Below are 17844 nucleotides of genomic sequence, written 5' to 3'. Positions count from 1 at the left end.
ATGATGAATAGAGATTTTTCAGTCTATGTGGATTTTTAATCAATAATGACTGCTTTTGGGTTTAATATAATTCTTATTGTTTGTAGAATTAATATTTTACAAACATTAGGTAAAAGTCACTTGTAGAAGCACATTTTCATCATTTAAATGGTGAATTTTGCCATTTCCAACATTTACTATATACCTTTTCTCATCTTGTTCTGTGTTCATTGACTAAAAAACATAATGTTTGAGAAAAATGAAAATTCTAATTACTATTTACATAAACTTTTTCAGGCACTTGAACACCAAAAGAAAGAATTTGTAAAATACTCCAAAAGTTTCAGTGACACTTTGAAAACTTATTTTAAAGATGGAAAGTAAGTATATATTTCTTTTTTAATTGACTTAGTGACTATTTTCTTTTTCTTTTTGTCTTAATAATTTGTACTCCAAAGAGCACACTTTGCAATAATCTTAATATCTTAATTGCACCCATCAGTTCCAGTTTAGCAAAGAATGAAAAAAAATGGCCAGATTGGAACATTTGCTTTTTAAACTTAGGCATCAATGAGTCTAGTTAATTTTTAATTCTCCTTGGGAATCTACAGCATCACTGTTCTAACAGTAATTATGTCTTCCTTTTCATCTTTGCTTAAAACAATCTCAGGAGGGAACACATTCCCATGGGGACCCCTAACAGACGGGGCGGAGTGGGTGGTCAGAAGAGATTTGCACTAAAGCGGGCATGGATATCTATTATCTCTGAAGCTGTTTCTTGTTCTTTTCAACACCCTGTTTTTGTCACCTTTCTCTGATACCTTTCATTCTCCTTTCCTGCAAGGAAAGAACATACATCACTTACTAGAGGCTGGAAATAATCTCTTACAGAGGGCTTTGGAAGCAGACTAAAATTTTATGAAATTAGACCAAAGACCCCATGTAGATACATAGAATAACACATTGTTCACTCTGTCATAATATAAAATATATGGAATTTTCAAAATGGGAAATCACAAAAGCATCAAGCTCCCGACTCTGCTATCAAGCGTTTCATATTTATGATTCTTGTGACAAAAGATTTTTAACAATCTAATAAAAGAAGGGAAATAATGGGAATTTTTCCTTGTCTAGAAACAAAGATTTTCACATATCAAAATGAATGACAAATTTCTGTGGTTATAAAGTCAAGATTCTCTAGTTGATATAAATTTCTGGTGAATGTATGAACATGGCTAGCAATGTAGAACTCTTTGGATCCAAAACCTGAAAAAAAGTGCTTCAAGTGAATTTGCATGCATCTCTTGGCACATCCTTAAAGGAGTTGTGGCTTTTCCTGTGCTTTAAAAAGTCACCAAGAGGTGTGGCATTACCCTTTTTTTTTTTTATCTTCCAACTGAAAGCACAATGAAGAGTTTGCTATTGTCTTCTCCTAGCAATTTTCTTTTTAATAGTTCAATCTAACCTTTTTTTTTATTTATTTACATTTATATCCCGCCCTTCTCCGAAGACTCAGGGCGGCTTACAGTGTATAAGGCAATAGTCTCATTCTATTCGTATATTTTACAAAGTCAACTTATTGCCCCCCCCCCAACAATCTGGGTCCTCATTTTACCTACCTTATAAAGGATGGAAGGCTGAGTCAACCTTGGGCCTGGTGGGATTAGAACCTGCAGTAATTGCAGGCAGCTGTGTTTTAATAACAGGCTATCTTACAGCCTGAGCCACCACGGCCCTGAGCAACCTTAGCCCCAGACTTACATTCTCTGGGGTCTCTAGTAGTGCCCTCTGACCCTGTGTTGTTTTTATGGGACTAGAGAAAGTTGGCTACGTGCTTGCTGCCTCCTATTGACTATAAGCTAAATGGGATTTCCACAACAGAAAAATAATTTATTTTCAAAGGCTGATAAAAGGGAGAACCACCACTTGCATCTAAGTATGATAGCTGTTGCTTAGATACAGGTCACTGTGTGCTTCTGAATAACAATTGTTGGAGGAAAAATCTGGAGGGGAAAACTGTTGTATTTCGGCTCTTTTTCCAGATTTCCTAGAATCATCTGATTGGCCATAATTGGTTACAGGATATTGGTCTCCCTCAACATGGTATATATAGTAGCAGGACATTTATTTGGTTTGTACATAAATATGAGACCATCTGGAATTCCAGGACTGTTGGCAAATTAGAATTTGAAAAAAAAATGGGAACAGGGCAGTAGCAAACTCTTAATGCTTCCAAGCAAGTTACATAAATATAGTCCCAAGTTCTGTGTGGGTATGAAAAAGAGAAACAAAATCTATGAATAGCGCTTTGAAAGCAATAGAATAAAATCCATATTAGAAGCCGCTGAAGAACAATTTTAATACTGTGTAGTGAGGAGGAAAAATCCCATCTGTTCTTTGACCTTGCTTGTGATTATAGCTAGCCAAACAAAGCTAATACTCCAAAAGTCTCCAGGTTTTTTTCCACTTTTCCATTTATTTAGCATTTATAGTAAGACATTATTCTGAATTGTTAATATGCATCCAAGGAATTAACTTTGTTTGCTCATGAATAAATATAAACAAAGAAAGTGAAGTAGATTTTGGTGGATGGGGGTGGTTTTCTGTTTTTTTTTATTTAAATAGAATCATAGAGTTGGGAGAGTTCATTTAGTTCATTTAGTTATGAATTTCAGTTCAGAAATGGAAATTAAACATCCCAGATGGGTGGCTATCTAACCTCCATCTGGACACAATCATCTCTCTTTAGATAGCTGACTGCACTGTCAAAGTATTCTTAGTCTCAATATATAATTTAACTTCCTCTGATTTAAATAAGAACTAACAGACTGCAACATTTTGTCCTCTAAAGTGCTATCATATCCCTCCTCAGTCATCTTTCATGAATGCTGAAATGTTAAAAATATTCTTCTTCAAATTCTCTTCAATGGAGTTAATATGTAATCCTTTGATGGTTGTTATTACTTGTCTCTGAAGTTGTTTCAACTTTTTACAAATACAAGTAATCCTCAATTTATGAACTTTATTTTTGGCAAAGACCACCCATTTGGGAGAATAGGTTTGCCCTTAACAGCATTTGCTTATCAACCACAAATTTACTTAATGACCACTGTGATTCGCTTCACAAACATTGCAAAAAATGTTGGGTGCCTTGACTTACGGTATAAGTAATGACTTACAAGCAGAAATCCAATCCCGTTACAGTCGTAAGTCAAGGACTACTGCTATACTTTTAACCCATTCTTAAAGGAATCTGATCAGAGGTGAATGGAGTGGAACTATTATTCTCCATTATTTGGAAATCGATGCTGTCTAAAATTGCATTTGCTGTCTTCATAACAGCATGCATTGCTGATTCAGATGCAATTACAACTACAGCACCAAAATCTTTTCTCACAATGCTGTTACCAAGCTAGTATCTCCCCTCCTATATTTGGCCATTCAGTGTATATTTTCTGAGTTAAGAGCTTTGCACTTATCTCTGTTAAATCCCATTCTGTTGCATTCTGCCCATTTCTACAACTATCAATATTGTTTTGAATTTTAGTTCTGTATTCTAGCTGTCGCAATTTTGTATCATTTGATAGGCATTTCTACCTCTTCACTCAAATCTTTAATGAAAATATTAAGGGCCACGTTTGATCTTTATGACACACCACTTGATATCACAGTCCAATTTGTTGCAACAACATGGATGAGCATTTCTTGATTATCATTTTCTAGATCTAGGTATATATCTACTTAATTATTATACTGTCTAACCCATACTCAGGTAACATATCATGGGGTACTCTTATTAAGTGCTTTGGTCATGTTATGTTTATAACAATCTATTAAGGAATTTACCTAATTAACCAACAAGAAATGTTTCATTATTGAGAAATAAGTGCTAGTTTCTAACAATGATTGATTTCTTTTTCAAGTATACCTACTTCTTTATGATTTGTTTTAGGATTTCTACTGGTATTGACATCAGAATAATTTTTCTATATCTTGCTGGATTTTCCTCCCCCCTCCCCTTTTGAAAGTAGTGAGTAGTTAGGGATCAAAGGGTGCTTTATTTTTCTGTAGGATTTCTGAAATATCATACTTGAATTCAAAAAGACAGTCATGTAGGTCCCTAAATAAAACAGGATGTAATTAATTTCTTCCTAGAGATTTATTTGGAAACAACTAAACATAAGTGGATTTGAGTAGGGCTGCTACTCAAAGTACTTTGTTACTTAACAGCATTTTACCTTCACTGGGCAGCTCTATTGGTTCATTTTCCTTTTATTTTGAGCATATTTAAAGAAGCTATTTTTGGTGTTATTTTTAGTACCTTTTACCTTAATCTCAGTTAATTCTGAGCTTTTGATTTCCTGTATGTAGTTTATAGCTGTGCCCATTGTGTAGTTCTGAATCAGTTGTACTTTTCCTTCTTTTATGATGTGGATCTCTTTCCAGGTAGATTTTTAAATGAATACCTTAATCTGGCTTTTTCCTTGTGTTAATTTCATTCTAATAGCATTATAACCATTCAGAGTTCTGCCTTTAGGCCATCAGACCTTATTTCTATGTTCTTTATCAACTTTTAATCTCTGTCATTAGTTTTTCCAGTGTAGGTAATCTTATTCAAAATGTGTTTTGAAAAACCCTTTGGGATCTAACTTATTTGAATTTGTATAAATGTTATAATTGTCTATAATGCTTCTTTTGATTGAAAAGGTAATATAAACAGCAAGCTGATGCCTCAGATGTCTTCTTTCCAGCCCCTTCAAAATCTTGCTACAATTGTTACTGATTTGTTACAATTATCAAACTCTGTCCTAACATTATAAACCTTAATGTAACAGAAGAGGCAAATGATTAACAAGTTGTGGAGTAATCATCTTCACTATAGCTGATAAATTTCTTTCAAGTGTTTGTTCCTCATCAGCCCAGAAAACATGAGCATTTTCAGCCAATATTGAATAAATTTTACCAATTTATCATTATGCTACAAGATTCCGGGTTCTTTTATTTTCATGATCTGGAAATAATATTTCCTGATAAACATACTGTATTTTTTGGAGTATAAGACACAGCTTAGTTTTTGGGGAGGAAAAGCGGGGGGGGGGAAATCCGCCTACCAGGTATTCATCTGGCTAGTGTCCTTAGTCTGGTCAGCTTCAGCACATTAGTTTGCTGGTTTTGAGTGCGTGCACTCTTTTTATCCCCTGCTGGGGATAAAAAACAGCTTCTAAAGCACAACTGATCTTTGGAAAGAGAAGCAATGAGAAAAGCAGGCGAAGCTTCACTCGCTAGTGCCTCGTTTGGGCTGAAAAATAGCTTTTAAAGCACAGCTGAGAGGGAGCAGCAATGAGAAAAGCAGGCAAAGCACGGAGATTGCTTCACTTGCTAGTGCCTCGTTAGGGCTGAAAAAAAGCTTAAGGAGAGCTGAGAGTTGGAGGGAGCAGGCAAAGCATGGAGATCGCTTCACTCACTAACACCTCATTAGGGCTGAAAGAAAGCTTCGAAAAAGCTACATTATATATAGCTAGAGTATAAGATGCACCTAAATTTTCAGCCTCTTTTAGGGGAGGGGAAGTGTATCTTATTCTGTGAAAAATACGGTATCTGTGGATTCCTTTGCTGGTTTGTCTACTTTCCTCACTGAACATTTTTAAAGCAGGGAATATGAATGGGTGTTTTTACCAGATTGCAAGGTTTTGGAATAACTAGGGGGAATTCATATCCCAATCCCATATGCCGTTTTGCATACTTAGGATTACTTTAGGAGGAACTCGATTGATTTACCAGCAAATGGTATGTATCAATAGAAAAGAATATTTGTAGTTCAAGGTTGAATTGTAGGGTCCTTGAACAATCTGAGCTCAGCACTGATGTTGTTATCTAGCTGGGTAATGAAATGTCTGCAAGAAAGCAACAAGTTCAGAGAGCACCAAGGATCCCATGGGATATACTTGTATTCAGAAACAGTGCCCATTGAATTCATTGACCCGGGTAAGTAAGTATAGGTTTACACTGCAGTAACTTGGTTCTTTAACTACATTTAATTTTCTATTGTGATATAGCTGTTAGGGTTTAATAAAGAATTCATTATTTTTTTTCATTTAAGAAAAGACCTCTAATATTTTCAGAGTTAAGAGTATTAAAAAACCTTCAACCAGAATTTCATATTGTTGAACTTTCTTTGTGAATTACTGTTGTATATTTAAGTACTGCACTCCAGAAGCAGTGTATAGGATTTCATTGTAAAAATTAATTGTATTTAATATCATGGCTTTCTATTTTGTATAAGCTTATTGTTGCTAAAATATATCTTCTTTCTGTTTTCTTTACAATAGGGCAATAAATGTGTTCATAAGTGCCAACCGACTAATTCATCAAACTAACTTGATACTCCAGACCTTCAAAACTGTGGCCTGAAAAAAAAAACCTGTATATGTTGAGAGCTGTACTTTTCAATGACGGATAGGATACCTTTATATGTAAACTTTAAAGTTTTGACTGTGTAAATTATCAATCCCAATTGAAGGGACTTAATGCAGGATTTTGAATGGGATTTATTGCCATCTTACACCATATTTTTGTAAAAACATAGCTTAATCATAATCACACAATGAAGATTTTGCATCACTTTTTTGCTATTATCATTCTTTTCAGAATTATAAGCCAAAAGAATTTACGCCTTAATGTGTCATTATGTAACATTCCTTATAAGAACTGTAAATATTTGGTGTTCTGTTTCTGACATTTTAACTTGAAAGCGAAAAACTGCAACAGAATTATGTATTTAACAATATTGGTGGCAAATATTCAATAAACAGTTTACATCTGTTTATCTCTATAATTTTATCCCATAATGGTGTCCTTGAAGCTAAAATCAGCGGGAGATGTACATACGTCTTCAGAGTTAATACAAAGAATGATGTCGAAGAAGATCAAATCTTAAGACAGCATCTTCAAAGTTTCCTGCACAGAAATTCACTCTTAACTACTGAGTCTTTCCCTCAAAGCTTGACTTCTTTTTTTTCAAATTATTTTTTAGAGTAAATTATTATATTACCAAAGAACTCATCATTAACGGTGGCGTGAACTGCAAGACCTTTTTGGGGAGTGATAGTAGGTGTGCAGTTGTCAATAGATAGTTTTATATAGCTGTTTTGGGTAACTATCGTCCAAGTCTCCAACCTTCGCTTTGTGGCAAAGGTTGTTGAAAGTGTGGTGGCACATCAGTTACCCCAGTACCTGGAGGAATCTGTCTATCTAGACCCGTTCCAGTCCGGTTTCCAACCCGGGTACAGCACGGAGACAACTTTGGTCGCGTTGGTGGATGACCTCTGGAGGGCCCGGGATAGGGGTTATTCCTCTGTCCTGGTTCTCCTAGATCTCTCAGCGGCTTTCGATACCATCGACCATGGTATCCTGCTGCGACAGTTGGGGAGTTTAGGAGTGGGAGGCACCGTGTTTCAGTGGTTCTCGTCCTATCTCTCCAACCGATCGCAGACGGTGTTGGCAGGGGGTCAGAGCTCGACCTCGTTTGTGGGATGCCGCAGGGGTCAGTTCTCTCGCCTCTCCTGTTCAACATCTATATGAAGCCGCTGGGTGAGGTCATCAATGGTTTTGGGATGAGTTATCAACTGTACGCGGATGACACCCAGCTGTACATTTCCACCCCTGACCACCCCAATGAAGCTGTCGAAGTGTTGTCTCGGTGTTTGGAGGCCGTGCAGGTCTGGATGGGGAGAAACAGGCTCAAGCTCAACCCCTCCAAGACTGAGTGGCTGTGGATGCCGGCATCCCGGTACAGCCAGCTGCAACCGTGGCTGACTGTTGGGGGCGAATCATTGGACCCAATGGAGAGGGTGCACAATCTGGGTATTCTCCTGGATGGACGGTTGTCTTTTGAAGATCATTTGGCGACCGTCTCCAGGAGAGCTTTTTACCAGGTTCGCCTGGTCCGTCAGTTGCGCCCCTTTCTAGACCGGGATGCCTTATGCACGGTCACTCGCGCCCTCGTCACTTCTCGCCTGGACTACTGCAATGCTCTCTACATGGGGCTCCCCTTGGGGAGCACCCGGAGGCTTCAGTTGGTCCAGAATGCAGCTGCGCGGGTGATAGAGGGAGCCACACCAATCCTGCGCAGACTGCACTGGCTACCTGTGGTCTTCCGGGTGCACTTCAATGTGTTGGTTATCACCTTTAAAGCGCTCCATGGCATAGGACCGGGGTATCTTCGGGACCGCCTTCTGCTACCACATGCCTCCCACCGACCGGTACGCTCCCATAGAGAGGGTCTCCTCAGGGTGCCGTCAGCCAAACAGTGTCGGCTGGCGACCCCCAGGGGGAGAGCCTTCTCTGTGGGGGCACCTACCCTCTGGAACGAGCTTCCCCCAGGACTTCGACAACTTCCTGACCTCCAGATTTTTCACCGCGAGCTGAAAACATACTTATTCTTCCGAGCAGGACTGGCTTAATAGGGGTTTTTAATTCGTTTTAAATGGGGTTATTTTTATATTATGTATTTTATATTTAAATTTAGGCCATATGGAATAAGTTTTTTTAAATAGTTTTTATTGTAATATATTGTATTGTTTTACTTGGCTGTTCACCGCCTGAGTCCTTCAGGAGAAGGGCGGTATAAAAATTAAAATATTATTATTATTATTATTATTATTATTATTATTATTATTATTATTATTATTATTATTATTATTATTATATATGAATTCACACAGCATCACTGTTAGTAAATTTGATATCTAGTGCCAGGGTATGGGGTATGTTTGTTTCACCTATACAACCTATGAAAATTATTCAGAATTGGGAGAGAGTGATTTATTAAGAGGTGTGTTTCTGAGCTGTTCACAATCAGCAAAGCCTCCATTAGATAATATGACCTTGCTGTACTAATTTAGCTACACTGAAAATTAAGAAATTACTTTTGTTGATGTAAATATTCTGGTGGGAATATCTTTAGCATTTGGCAGTGTAACAGAAGCAAAAATTGAGTTTGCCCAAAGGAGTTTGGCATTTAATTTTGATAATAAAAATCAATGAAGGAAAGAGAGGTGAAGATAACATGCAGGCTACCCGTATCACTGTGCTAGAAATTATATTTAATAAAGTATTGCAGTTATATCAATGCTAGAGATTAAGTCTAATCATTTGTGCAATGGTGCTATTTAGTATGTATGTTTAAATAAATGGTTTTAATATCTATGCTTTTTAATATTAGTATAACAATCTGAATGATCACTACTGTGAGCTGTCATGATAGGACTGCTGATTTCCAACAGAAATTCATTTCTTTGTTATAGAGCTGTTATGCTAGGATCTCCTTTTTACATCTGTCTTTGTGAACAGCTTATCTATATTGTGATCATTTGTGTCACTTTCTCCTTTCACCATTATTTCTGCAAGAACAATAAGAATAATCTTTTGCAGCATCTTACTTAAACATTGGTTATATAACTCTTAATAGAGGGGTTTTTTGTACATTTTTGTAACTGCGAAGAATCTTCAGCATCATGTACAGTAGTCTTCAACTTATGACCATGATTGAGCCAAAAATGTAAGATAGTGATAAAAGTTAACCACACAACCTGACCTGACTTTATGACCGCATCGTGGCTTTCCCCAGCGGGATTGTTAAGGGATTGTGCATGTTGTAATGGAGCTAAAGAACTGACTTCCAAAGGGAGGCAGGCAGCTCTCAAAAAAGCTGAGTAAGAGTCCATTTTCATCCAGCCTCTTTGAAAGCAAAAAATATTGCGTGCCAGAGAGATTCTGCCCTGCAAAAGTGGGCCTTCTTGGTGGTGGCCCCTTCTGTGGAACATATTGCCTCCAAATTACGACTGGCCCTAGCCTGCTACTTTTTCTTTCTTTTTTAAAGTTTTATTAGATTTTAATTTTTAAATATACATTAATATCTAAGAGTCTCTTCCTGGATTTTCTTCTTTTTTTCTTTTAAAGTTAGAGTCTAAATAAAAAGAGAATCTTCTCACCCAGCTCCAGACACTGTTCATCTACACCGCTCCTGCACATTTCTTTGTTGCCTCGGCTGTCCCAGCTTCATGGCAGCCTTGATGGCTGCCTCCTCTTGTCAAGGGTGAGGGAAGAAGGCCTGAGTCAAGCAGTAAAGTTGTGGCTCTCTATGACCTGCAGGATGCCCCTCTTCACCACCCCTACAGGGTGGGTTTAGATCCTTTCAGAGCCCTCCAACAACGAGAACTCAGCGTGGGAGCGCAGAGACCCGCTTGTATCCGATATTGGCGTGACCTCAGCCGGAAGTCAGCCTTGCTACTTTTTCAAAAGGCTACGAAGACCTGGTTTTGTCAGCTGATGTGGGGACCACAAATGGAGCCAATCCATTGATTTGATTTTGTTGCTTCCATGGGTGTGGGGTTTTATAGGTTTTTATGTTGTGGGTTTTTAATGTTATAAGCCACTCAAAGACACCGAAGTGTGGGTTAGGCATTCATATATTTTTTTTAATAAATAATAAATCTGGCTGGCAATTTTAGCCATAATGTCATCCCTGCTTCTTCCAGGACATCTTTAGTTTGCCAGGTCCTCACCGCAAGCAAGTCTTTCTGAGCTTGGTTTTCATTTCACAGACGTGTTATTGTAATACAAAATATTGTTTAGTGACTGTGTAACAGTTGTCCTGTTAAGTCTTGGCTTGTTTAAGTATTGTCTGTTCTTGATTACAGTATTCTTGCTAATCTAAATGCTAGTTCCTCTTATCTGGGTATTGGTTAATAGGTATACGATGAGGAAGAAAGTGTTCAGGGCTCCTGAAATTATGGTGTTAAATTTCAGCAGCACAATAGCAAGGCTGATTGAAAGAGTAACTAAACTTTGGCATTTGCCATATTCATTTTTTTTCTTAGCTTGAACACCTGTCTGTTAATAATAAGTAGGGTATAGATTCAAATTTACTCAAAGAGTTGTGGTGTTTTAACTTTGTACCACGCAGACATTGTGTCTGATTCAGCAGAACATAATTTGGCCAAAGGTGGCTAAAATTGCATTCAATTATTCAAGCATGGTTGCAATAGTGAATTTTATTACAGGTAGTTCTCAACGTAACAATCACAATTGGGTCCAAAATTTCTATTGCTAAGCAAGTCAGTTAAGTGAGCTTTGCCCTATTTTATGACCTTTCTTGCTACAGTTGTTAAATGAGTCACTACAGTTGCGGATAACGGGTTAAGTGAATCTGGCTTCCCCATTGACTTTGCTTATCGAAGGCCACCAAGGGTGATCACATGACCCTGGGGCACTGCAACCAACATAAATTCATGTCAGTTACCAAGCTTCTGAATTTTGATCACGGGACGATGGGGATGCTGCAATGAGAAGCTATCTTAAGTCAGTGCCATTTTTTCAGTGTAACTTCAAATGGTCATTAAACGAATGGTTGTGTGTTGAGGACTACAGCAATATAAATATAGGAAATTGCCTGATGTTAACTAGGCTCAACCTCAAAGCATTTTTTACAACCTCTTCGGCCGAAGAGGTTGTAGAAAAAATGTTTTTAAAAGGTTCTGGTGATCAGGCAACTTAGCCGGGATTGTCAGAACACTTTAAAAGCTTTTTTTCCCTCTGTTGATCCCAGCTGCGTTGCCTGATCATCGCAGGCTTTTAAAATCATTTTTTTTTACAACCTCTTCAGCCAAGGAGGTAGAAAAAATGTTTTTAAAAGTAAAAAAAAAAATTCCTACGCCCACCAATCACATTACACGCCCCCACCAAGCCACACCAACAGAACCGGTAGTAACAAATTTTACACCTGCTTTGTAGGTGTAAACCTAGCTGTCTCTCTGACTGCCTTATCTGTGTATTAGCTGCAGGCGGCCTTTGAGCAGATGGAAGCTTTATCCGAATTCCAAATTTCAACACAAGCATTGACCACAGCTCTTGACTTCAGAGCAAAAACAAAGCAAAACAAAAAGCTTAATCCTCAAAAGTAGTTTCTAAGCACAATGACTGCTACAAAGGGGACCCCGTGATTCTTAATAGAAAATGAGATGTCTAAAATACAGGAAAAGATCAAAAGCATTCTGTTTTACTTGAAATGTAACCATCAAAAGGCAGCTAGATGCTTATACATTTGTGACCGTCTTTATTTTTGCAAATGTCAACATTTCGGATCAGCTAAATTGTGCTTCTTCAGTGCCTCATTGACTTTCCAACTGATGTTTATTCTGGAGTAAGTCCCTGTGTGTTCTGTGCTTTTTCCCGTCAGGAAAATGTGCATAAGAGAACTTTCCTCAAGCATGAACAGATTATGTAACTGAATGAAGAGAAGATTCTTGAGTTAGATAGAACATTCCCAATGGAGCTACAGAGTGTCGTGTCTGGTTCCACATTTTGATTAAAAAGCTGGTGAAAAAATTGCCTTTGATCTGTGACAAAATAAATAAATAAATAAACAATTACATATGTTTTAGCGCAGTAACCCAGTTAGTTAAAATTGTACTCTATATAAATTATTATTATTATTTTTGGTGGCACTAAGTCCTTCTGTTTAGGTCAGTGTTTCTCAGTCTTAAGCTACCTGGATTTCAACACCCAAAATTCCCCCTAGGAGTTGAATTCCACATATCTTAGATTTGCTAAGATTCAGAAACACTGGTTTAGGATACCTTCGGTATGAACTATTTTTAACTCAAACCATGTCTGATTCTTGTCTGAACAAGTCCTGGCAGTTTTCTTGACAAGGTTTTTCAGAAGTGAATTGCTGTTTCTTCCTCCTTAGAGCTGAGAAAAAGTGATTGGCCCAAGGTCATCCAGCTGGCTTTGTGCCTAAGGTGGGACTAGAATTCACAGTCTCCCAGTGTCCAGTCTGATGCCTTAACCATTAACCAAGATAAGAAAATTAACCTTAAAATTTAACAAATATTATGGGATTCTTTTGCTGCTGAAGCATGTTAGGCAGCTGCCCTGGAGTGATCTTATCAAGTGGGGGACCCCCAATTCTGAAAAAAATTCATTGGCCCCCCTTTATTGTGCTTTAAGCAAATGTTTTATTCTACCTAGGTTATTTAATAGTTGTGCTGCAGTGCAGGTTTGTTTAAATTAATTTCTGCTATTTGAATTTTTGCTGCTTGGAAATTATTACAGGTTTATACGTTACCTCTTTATATTAAATATTTAGATTGTCATCTTAAATGTTTTATAAGACAGTTATTTTACATAAATTATGAAGGGTAATATGCACATGAATGCACATAGTAGGAAAAAGGAGATAGAACATAACGTCATCCTTGCAAACTGTTGTAATATAAAATAAAGTTTCATACAATAATAAACAGTGTTACTTTTCTTAAATGGCTTTTAATATTAGTCTGACGATCCATCTTTTATAAAATAGGTCTCACGTTATACATATGTTAATCTTTCTCCTTTTTGATCCTCAACCATCTAGATTTGTTTGTGTTTAGGGAAAAAGAAAGATTGGATCTCCTGGCACTTTAATTGCTAAGACATATAATACTGTGTTTCCCCGAAAATAAGACTAGGTCTTATATTCATTTTTGCTCCAAAAGACGCATTAGCACTTATTTTCCAGTTAGGTCTTATTTTTGAGGAAATATGGTACTAAATGCATCTGGCTGATGATCTTAACTGGGGCTTATTTTGGGGGTAGGGCTTATATTACAAGCATCTTGAAAAATCATGCTAGGGCTTATTTTCCAATTGATTCTTCTTATGGGATAAGGAATGTTCTTCTTCTTCTTTTTTTTTTTGCATTTATATCCCGCCCTTCTCCAAAGACTCAGGGCGGCTTACACTATGTCAAGCAATAGTCTTCATCCATTTGTATATTATATACAAAGTCAACTTATTGCCCCCAACAATCTGGGTCCTCATTTTACCTACCTTATAAAGGATGGAAGGCTGAGTCAACCTTGGGCCTGGTGGGACCTGAACCTGCAGTAATTGCAAGCAAGCTGCTGTTAATAACAGAATGCATTAATCTGTTGAGCCACCAGATAAGATGGTCCGTTATACCAAGCATCTGGGGGACAGGAAGAATTTGAAGTAGTGCTGCCCGTAGATACTTTTGGATTCTATCAATATATTTATTAGAGGGAGGCTGTGCTTAGTTATATTAGACCACTTTAAATTCTGCAGTGCATACAACCTTTATTTCAAGACTGGGCACCTGGGGCTACATACATGCCTCCGTGCCTTTGTTCAGTATCAAAATTCCTCTGAAGCTTATTTAATTCAATAGCAACATTTCAAAGCAAATTGCTGTTTAAAGAAAACGTAACTTTTAAAAATGTATTAAGTTTAGCCAGTCAGTCTTTTGTGGGAAGGATATTTTTTTCCCTATGGGTTTTAATTTTAATAATTTAGGAGCCCTTTCATTCATTTTGCTGAATGAAATCCTGGGTGTTTGTTTTCCAGAACCGTACACTGCTTTGAAGTTCATCATTGGTATCTAGTTTTTGTGGTTCTTGAAGATCTAATGTTGATTACATTTAGTTACAATGTATGTTTAGGACTTCTCCCAACTCCAGCTTTTGGTTCTGACAGAAAGCACATTCCAGTTTAACACTTCATGCGAAGATAATCTTAAGGTTTTTATTGCATCCACGTTCTTGATAGATGGATTCGTGCTGTATTGCAAGCAGGTGCATTAAAATGTTTATGAACACTTATTAAGTCCATCACACATTAATAAGTATACAAAAAAGCAGACACTTCCCTTCATTCTGACCAATTCTTTTAAGTTTTTTTTTCTTGAAAAAAACAACACACCGATCATCGTTGAGACTTGCTTTGAAAGTCCTTGCTCAGAACAGCTAAACAGGATTTTGTTTTCTTTCCTTTTTGTGGAGCAGTGAAGCAAGCTGGTGAGTTTGTGTTTTGCAATTGTTGCTAAGAAACACTTGTAAGTTCAAAGAAAAGGGAATCTAGCTATTTCAAACAGCCTCCCAAATGTTCGTAGCTTCTATAAAATACATACTCAAATGAAATGCTGAAGCTAATCACCTATTTGGAAAAAATAATGGATTTTTTATTTTAAAAAATGACATGTTAATCATAAGGTAAGTAAGCAAAACTAATTTCATCTTTGTGAACAGATGCTATTACAGTACATTTTCAACAAAAGTAAATGATTATAAATTTGTTGATTCTGTTCAGCATGGAATTCAGTATAGATTTTTATGTCTTTTTTCTGGTTTACATAAGGTTTTCCTGTGTAAACTGATGCCAGAAGTAATAATGAAGAGAAATCTAATTATATTTTTTAATTTTTCCCCCTCTTTTAAAACTCCACTTTTCTTTGTTTATTTTTTTTCAAGAAAACTTTCTAGAAACAAGACTTCACTTGTGTTGAATTATCCAAAATTATTTTTAGTGAATAAAATTAAGTTCCGGAGGGGCCTGGAAGCTGCAAGAAATTCCAGATAAATATTAATTTCTACAAAATTAATTAGCATGAATAATAAACCATATAAGACAACAAAGGCCAGTGCTGAAAAACAAGCTATGGATTGTGGAACTGCAAAAAAACAGGAACACCTTGAAAACAGGTTAACTATTTACGATTTTATGAAAATGCAGCAACTTTTTCAGGTGAGCAAATTTTCAGGTGAGATTGTTTAAAAAATTTGATCAATCAGAATAGAGCTGGAAGGGACCTTGGAAGTCTTCTAGTCCAATCCTCAGTTCAAGGTCAAGATCCTCTTATCTGGTGGTGTGATAGAAAATACATGTATGTGTTTAACATAGAACATTGAAATGCATAGGACAACATGAATGAGACAGTTCAGTACAAATAACTTTGATCTCTATTGTAGATTATTTTGCTGCATTTTACACATGCAGGTCTGATACTTCTGACAAAGACCTTTGAGAAAAGTTGGGGGGGGGTTGTTACATGTGGGATTGAAATAGGAGGGTTTCTCTGCGCTGAATGAGTTGCAGTATATGAGTATCAGTTGTTTAGTTGATGGTCACCCTACCTTTTCAGAAGTATGCCCCAATAAGTGAAATGTTAAATTTCCAGGAAAGCGATATAGGACTTACCCTGTGTAACTAATTAGATGACAAGAAAAATTGGCTTCCTGGACTGTGCTAGTTGCCACAAGCAGAAATCCAGCCTTTTGGTCAAAGCCACCATCAATAAATCAGGGTGGTAGATCAAATCCGACCTCCACTATATATAGAAGCTGTCTAATTTACTTGAATCCATGCAATGAAAAAAGGGACATGGTAGCTCAGGGACTAAGACGTTGAGCTTGTTGATCAAAAGGTCGGCAGTTCAGCGGTTCGAATCCCTAGTGCCTGTTACTTGTCCCAGCTTCTGCCAGCCTAGCAGTTCGAAAGCATGTAAAAATGCAAGTAGAAAAATAGGGACCACCTTTGGTGGGAAGGTAACAACATTCTGTGTGCATTTGGCATTGAGTCATGCCGGCCACATGACCACAGAGATGTCTTTGGACAGCACTGGCTCTTCGGCTTTGAAATGGAGATGAGCACTGCCCCCTAGAGTCGGGAACGACTAGCACATATGTGCAAGGGGAACCTTTACCTTTATGCAATGAATGGAGACCACAGTATCTATGAGTAATTGTTTTCACTATTGTACAGTTCTTATAGGTAGGAAGTTTTTTAACATTCAGTTGCAATCCCTATTTTCCATCCTACATTCTGCAAAAGAGATCATAAATCTTGACCTTCTATGTGGCATCGTTGCGTGTATTTTGAGTATCTATCAGTACTCAAAAAGATATCACCACTATGAGCCCCCTCAAGTCACTTTCTCTCTCTCCAAAGCTCAGCTCACTGCTCAGCTACTTCAGTCAATTTATACTGGTAAGTATCTAATTTTCCAATCATTTTTTTATTCTCTGAACTGTTATGATTCCTCTGAATTTTTTTATGTGGTTCTCAGTACTCGGCATAATACCTGAGATGGGGTCTGACTAAAACAGAATGCAATTAATACTTCACATAATTTAGACATTATACAAAGTAAAGTATCTCCGATAGATGGCTATCTCCACCTGATCACATCTATGGAAGATAACCTCTGAGTTAATTGATTCTGCTATCAAACTGTTATTACTATTATGCATTACTGATTTTCTTTTCTTTAAAAAAAAAATCTTTGGAATTATCTTAGAAACCAGTGGTGAAATCCAATTTTTTTTACTATCGGTTCTGTGGCCATGTCTTGGTGGGCGTGGTGTGTCTTGGTGGGCATGGCTTGGTGGGCATGGCAGGGGAAAGATACTGCAAAATCTCCATTCCCACACCACTCCGGGGGAAGGATATTGCAAAATCTCCATTCCCTCCCCACTCTGGGGCCAGCCAGAAGTGGTATTTGCCACTTCTCTGAATGACTCAAATTTTCTGCTACCCGTTCGCCAAAATGCTCAAAATTTCCACTACTGGTTCTCCAGAACCTGTCAGAACCTGCTGGATTTCACTCCTGGTTCTAGTCCCATTTTAGACACATGGAAGCCAGTTGGGTGACCTTGAGCCAGTCGCTTTCTCTCAGACCTAAGAAGGTATTATGACAAACCACTTTTGAAAAATTCTTGCCAAGGAAACTTCAGGGACATGATCAGACAGTCTCTGAGAATCAAACAAAGGAAGGGGGGAAAAAACCTTAAATCCATTATTTTATATCCTGAACTCTTGAATAAGAAATAATAGATCTTAACCTTTTTCTGCATGACATTCTTTGAAGTTATTTGAATTATCTTTGTTGCCTATCTCTGAATTTGTTTCACTCTTTTTAAAGTTTGGTGGTCAGGACTGGACACAAATTTCAAGTAGGATCTGATGAAAGTCTAATAGAGCAGAATGATAATTTTCTATGGTTTAGAATTTATAGTTCTGCTGATG

The 17844-nt window shown here is 37.3% G+C and overlaps 1 protein-coding gene across 3 annotated transcripts in view; it reads left to right on the top strand.

Annotated features, from left to right (window-relative positions):
* Positions 1-6814, top strand: part of PDCD10 (programmed cell death 10) — a 42479-nt gene extending 35665 nt beyond the window's left edge. For 2 of the 3 annotated variants that reach the window (XM_058188120.1, XM_058188119.1), the window contains exons 7-8: positions 277-359; positions 6309-6814. In XM_058188120.1, the coding sequence (XP_058044103.1) occupies positions 277-359; positions 6309-6390 (165 nt within the window). In that variant the 3' untranslated portion in view covers positions 6391-6814. Of the gene's footprint in view, positions 1-276; positions 360-3566; positions 5060-6308 lie in introns of those variants that run through there. The other variant, XM_058188121.1, reaches the window with a different exon arrangement.
* The last annotated feature ends 11030 nt before the right edge of the window (positions 6815-17844 follow it).

This window comes from Ahaetulla prasina, chromosome 6 (assembly GCF_028640845.1).
Source record: "Ahaetulla prasina isolate Xishuangbanna chromosome 6, ASM2864084v1, whole genome shotgun sequence".
NCBI lineage: Eukaryota > Metazoa > Chordata > Lepidosauria > Squamata > Colubridae > Ahaetulla > Ahaetulla prasina.
This window is presented reverse-complemented; position numbering and strand designations above follow the sequence as displayed.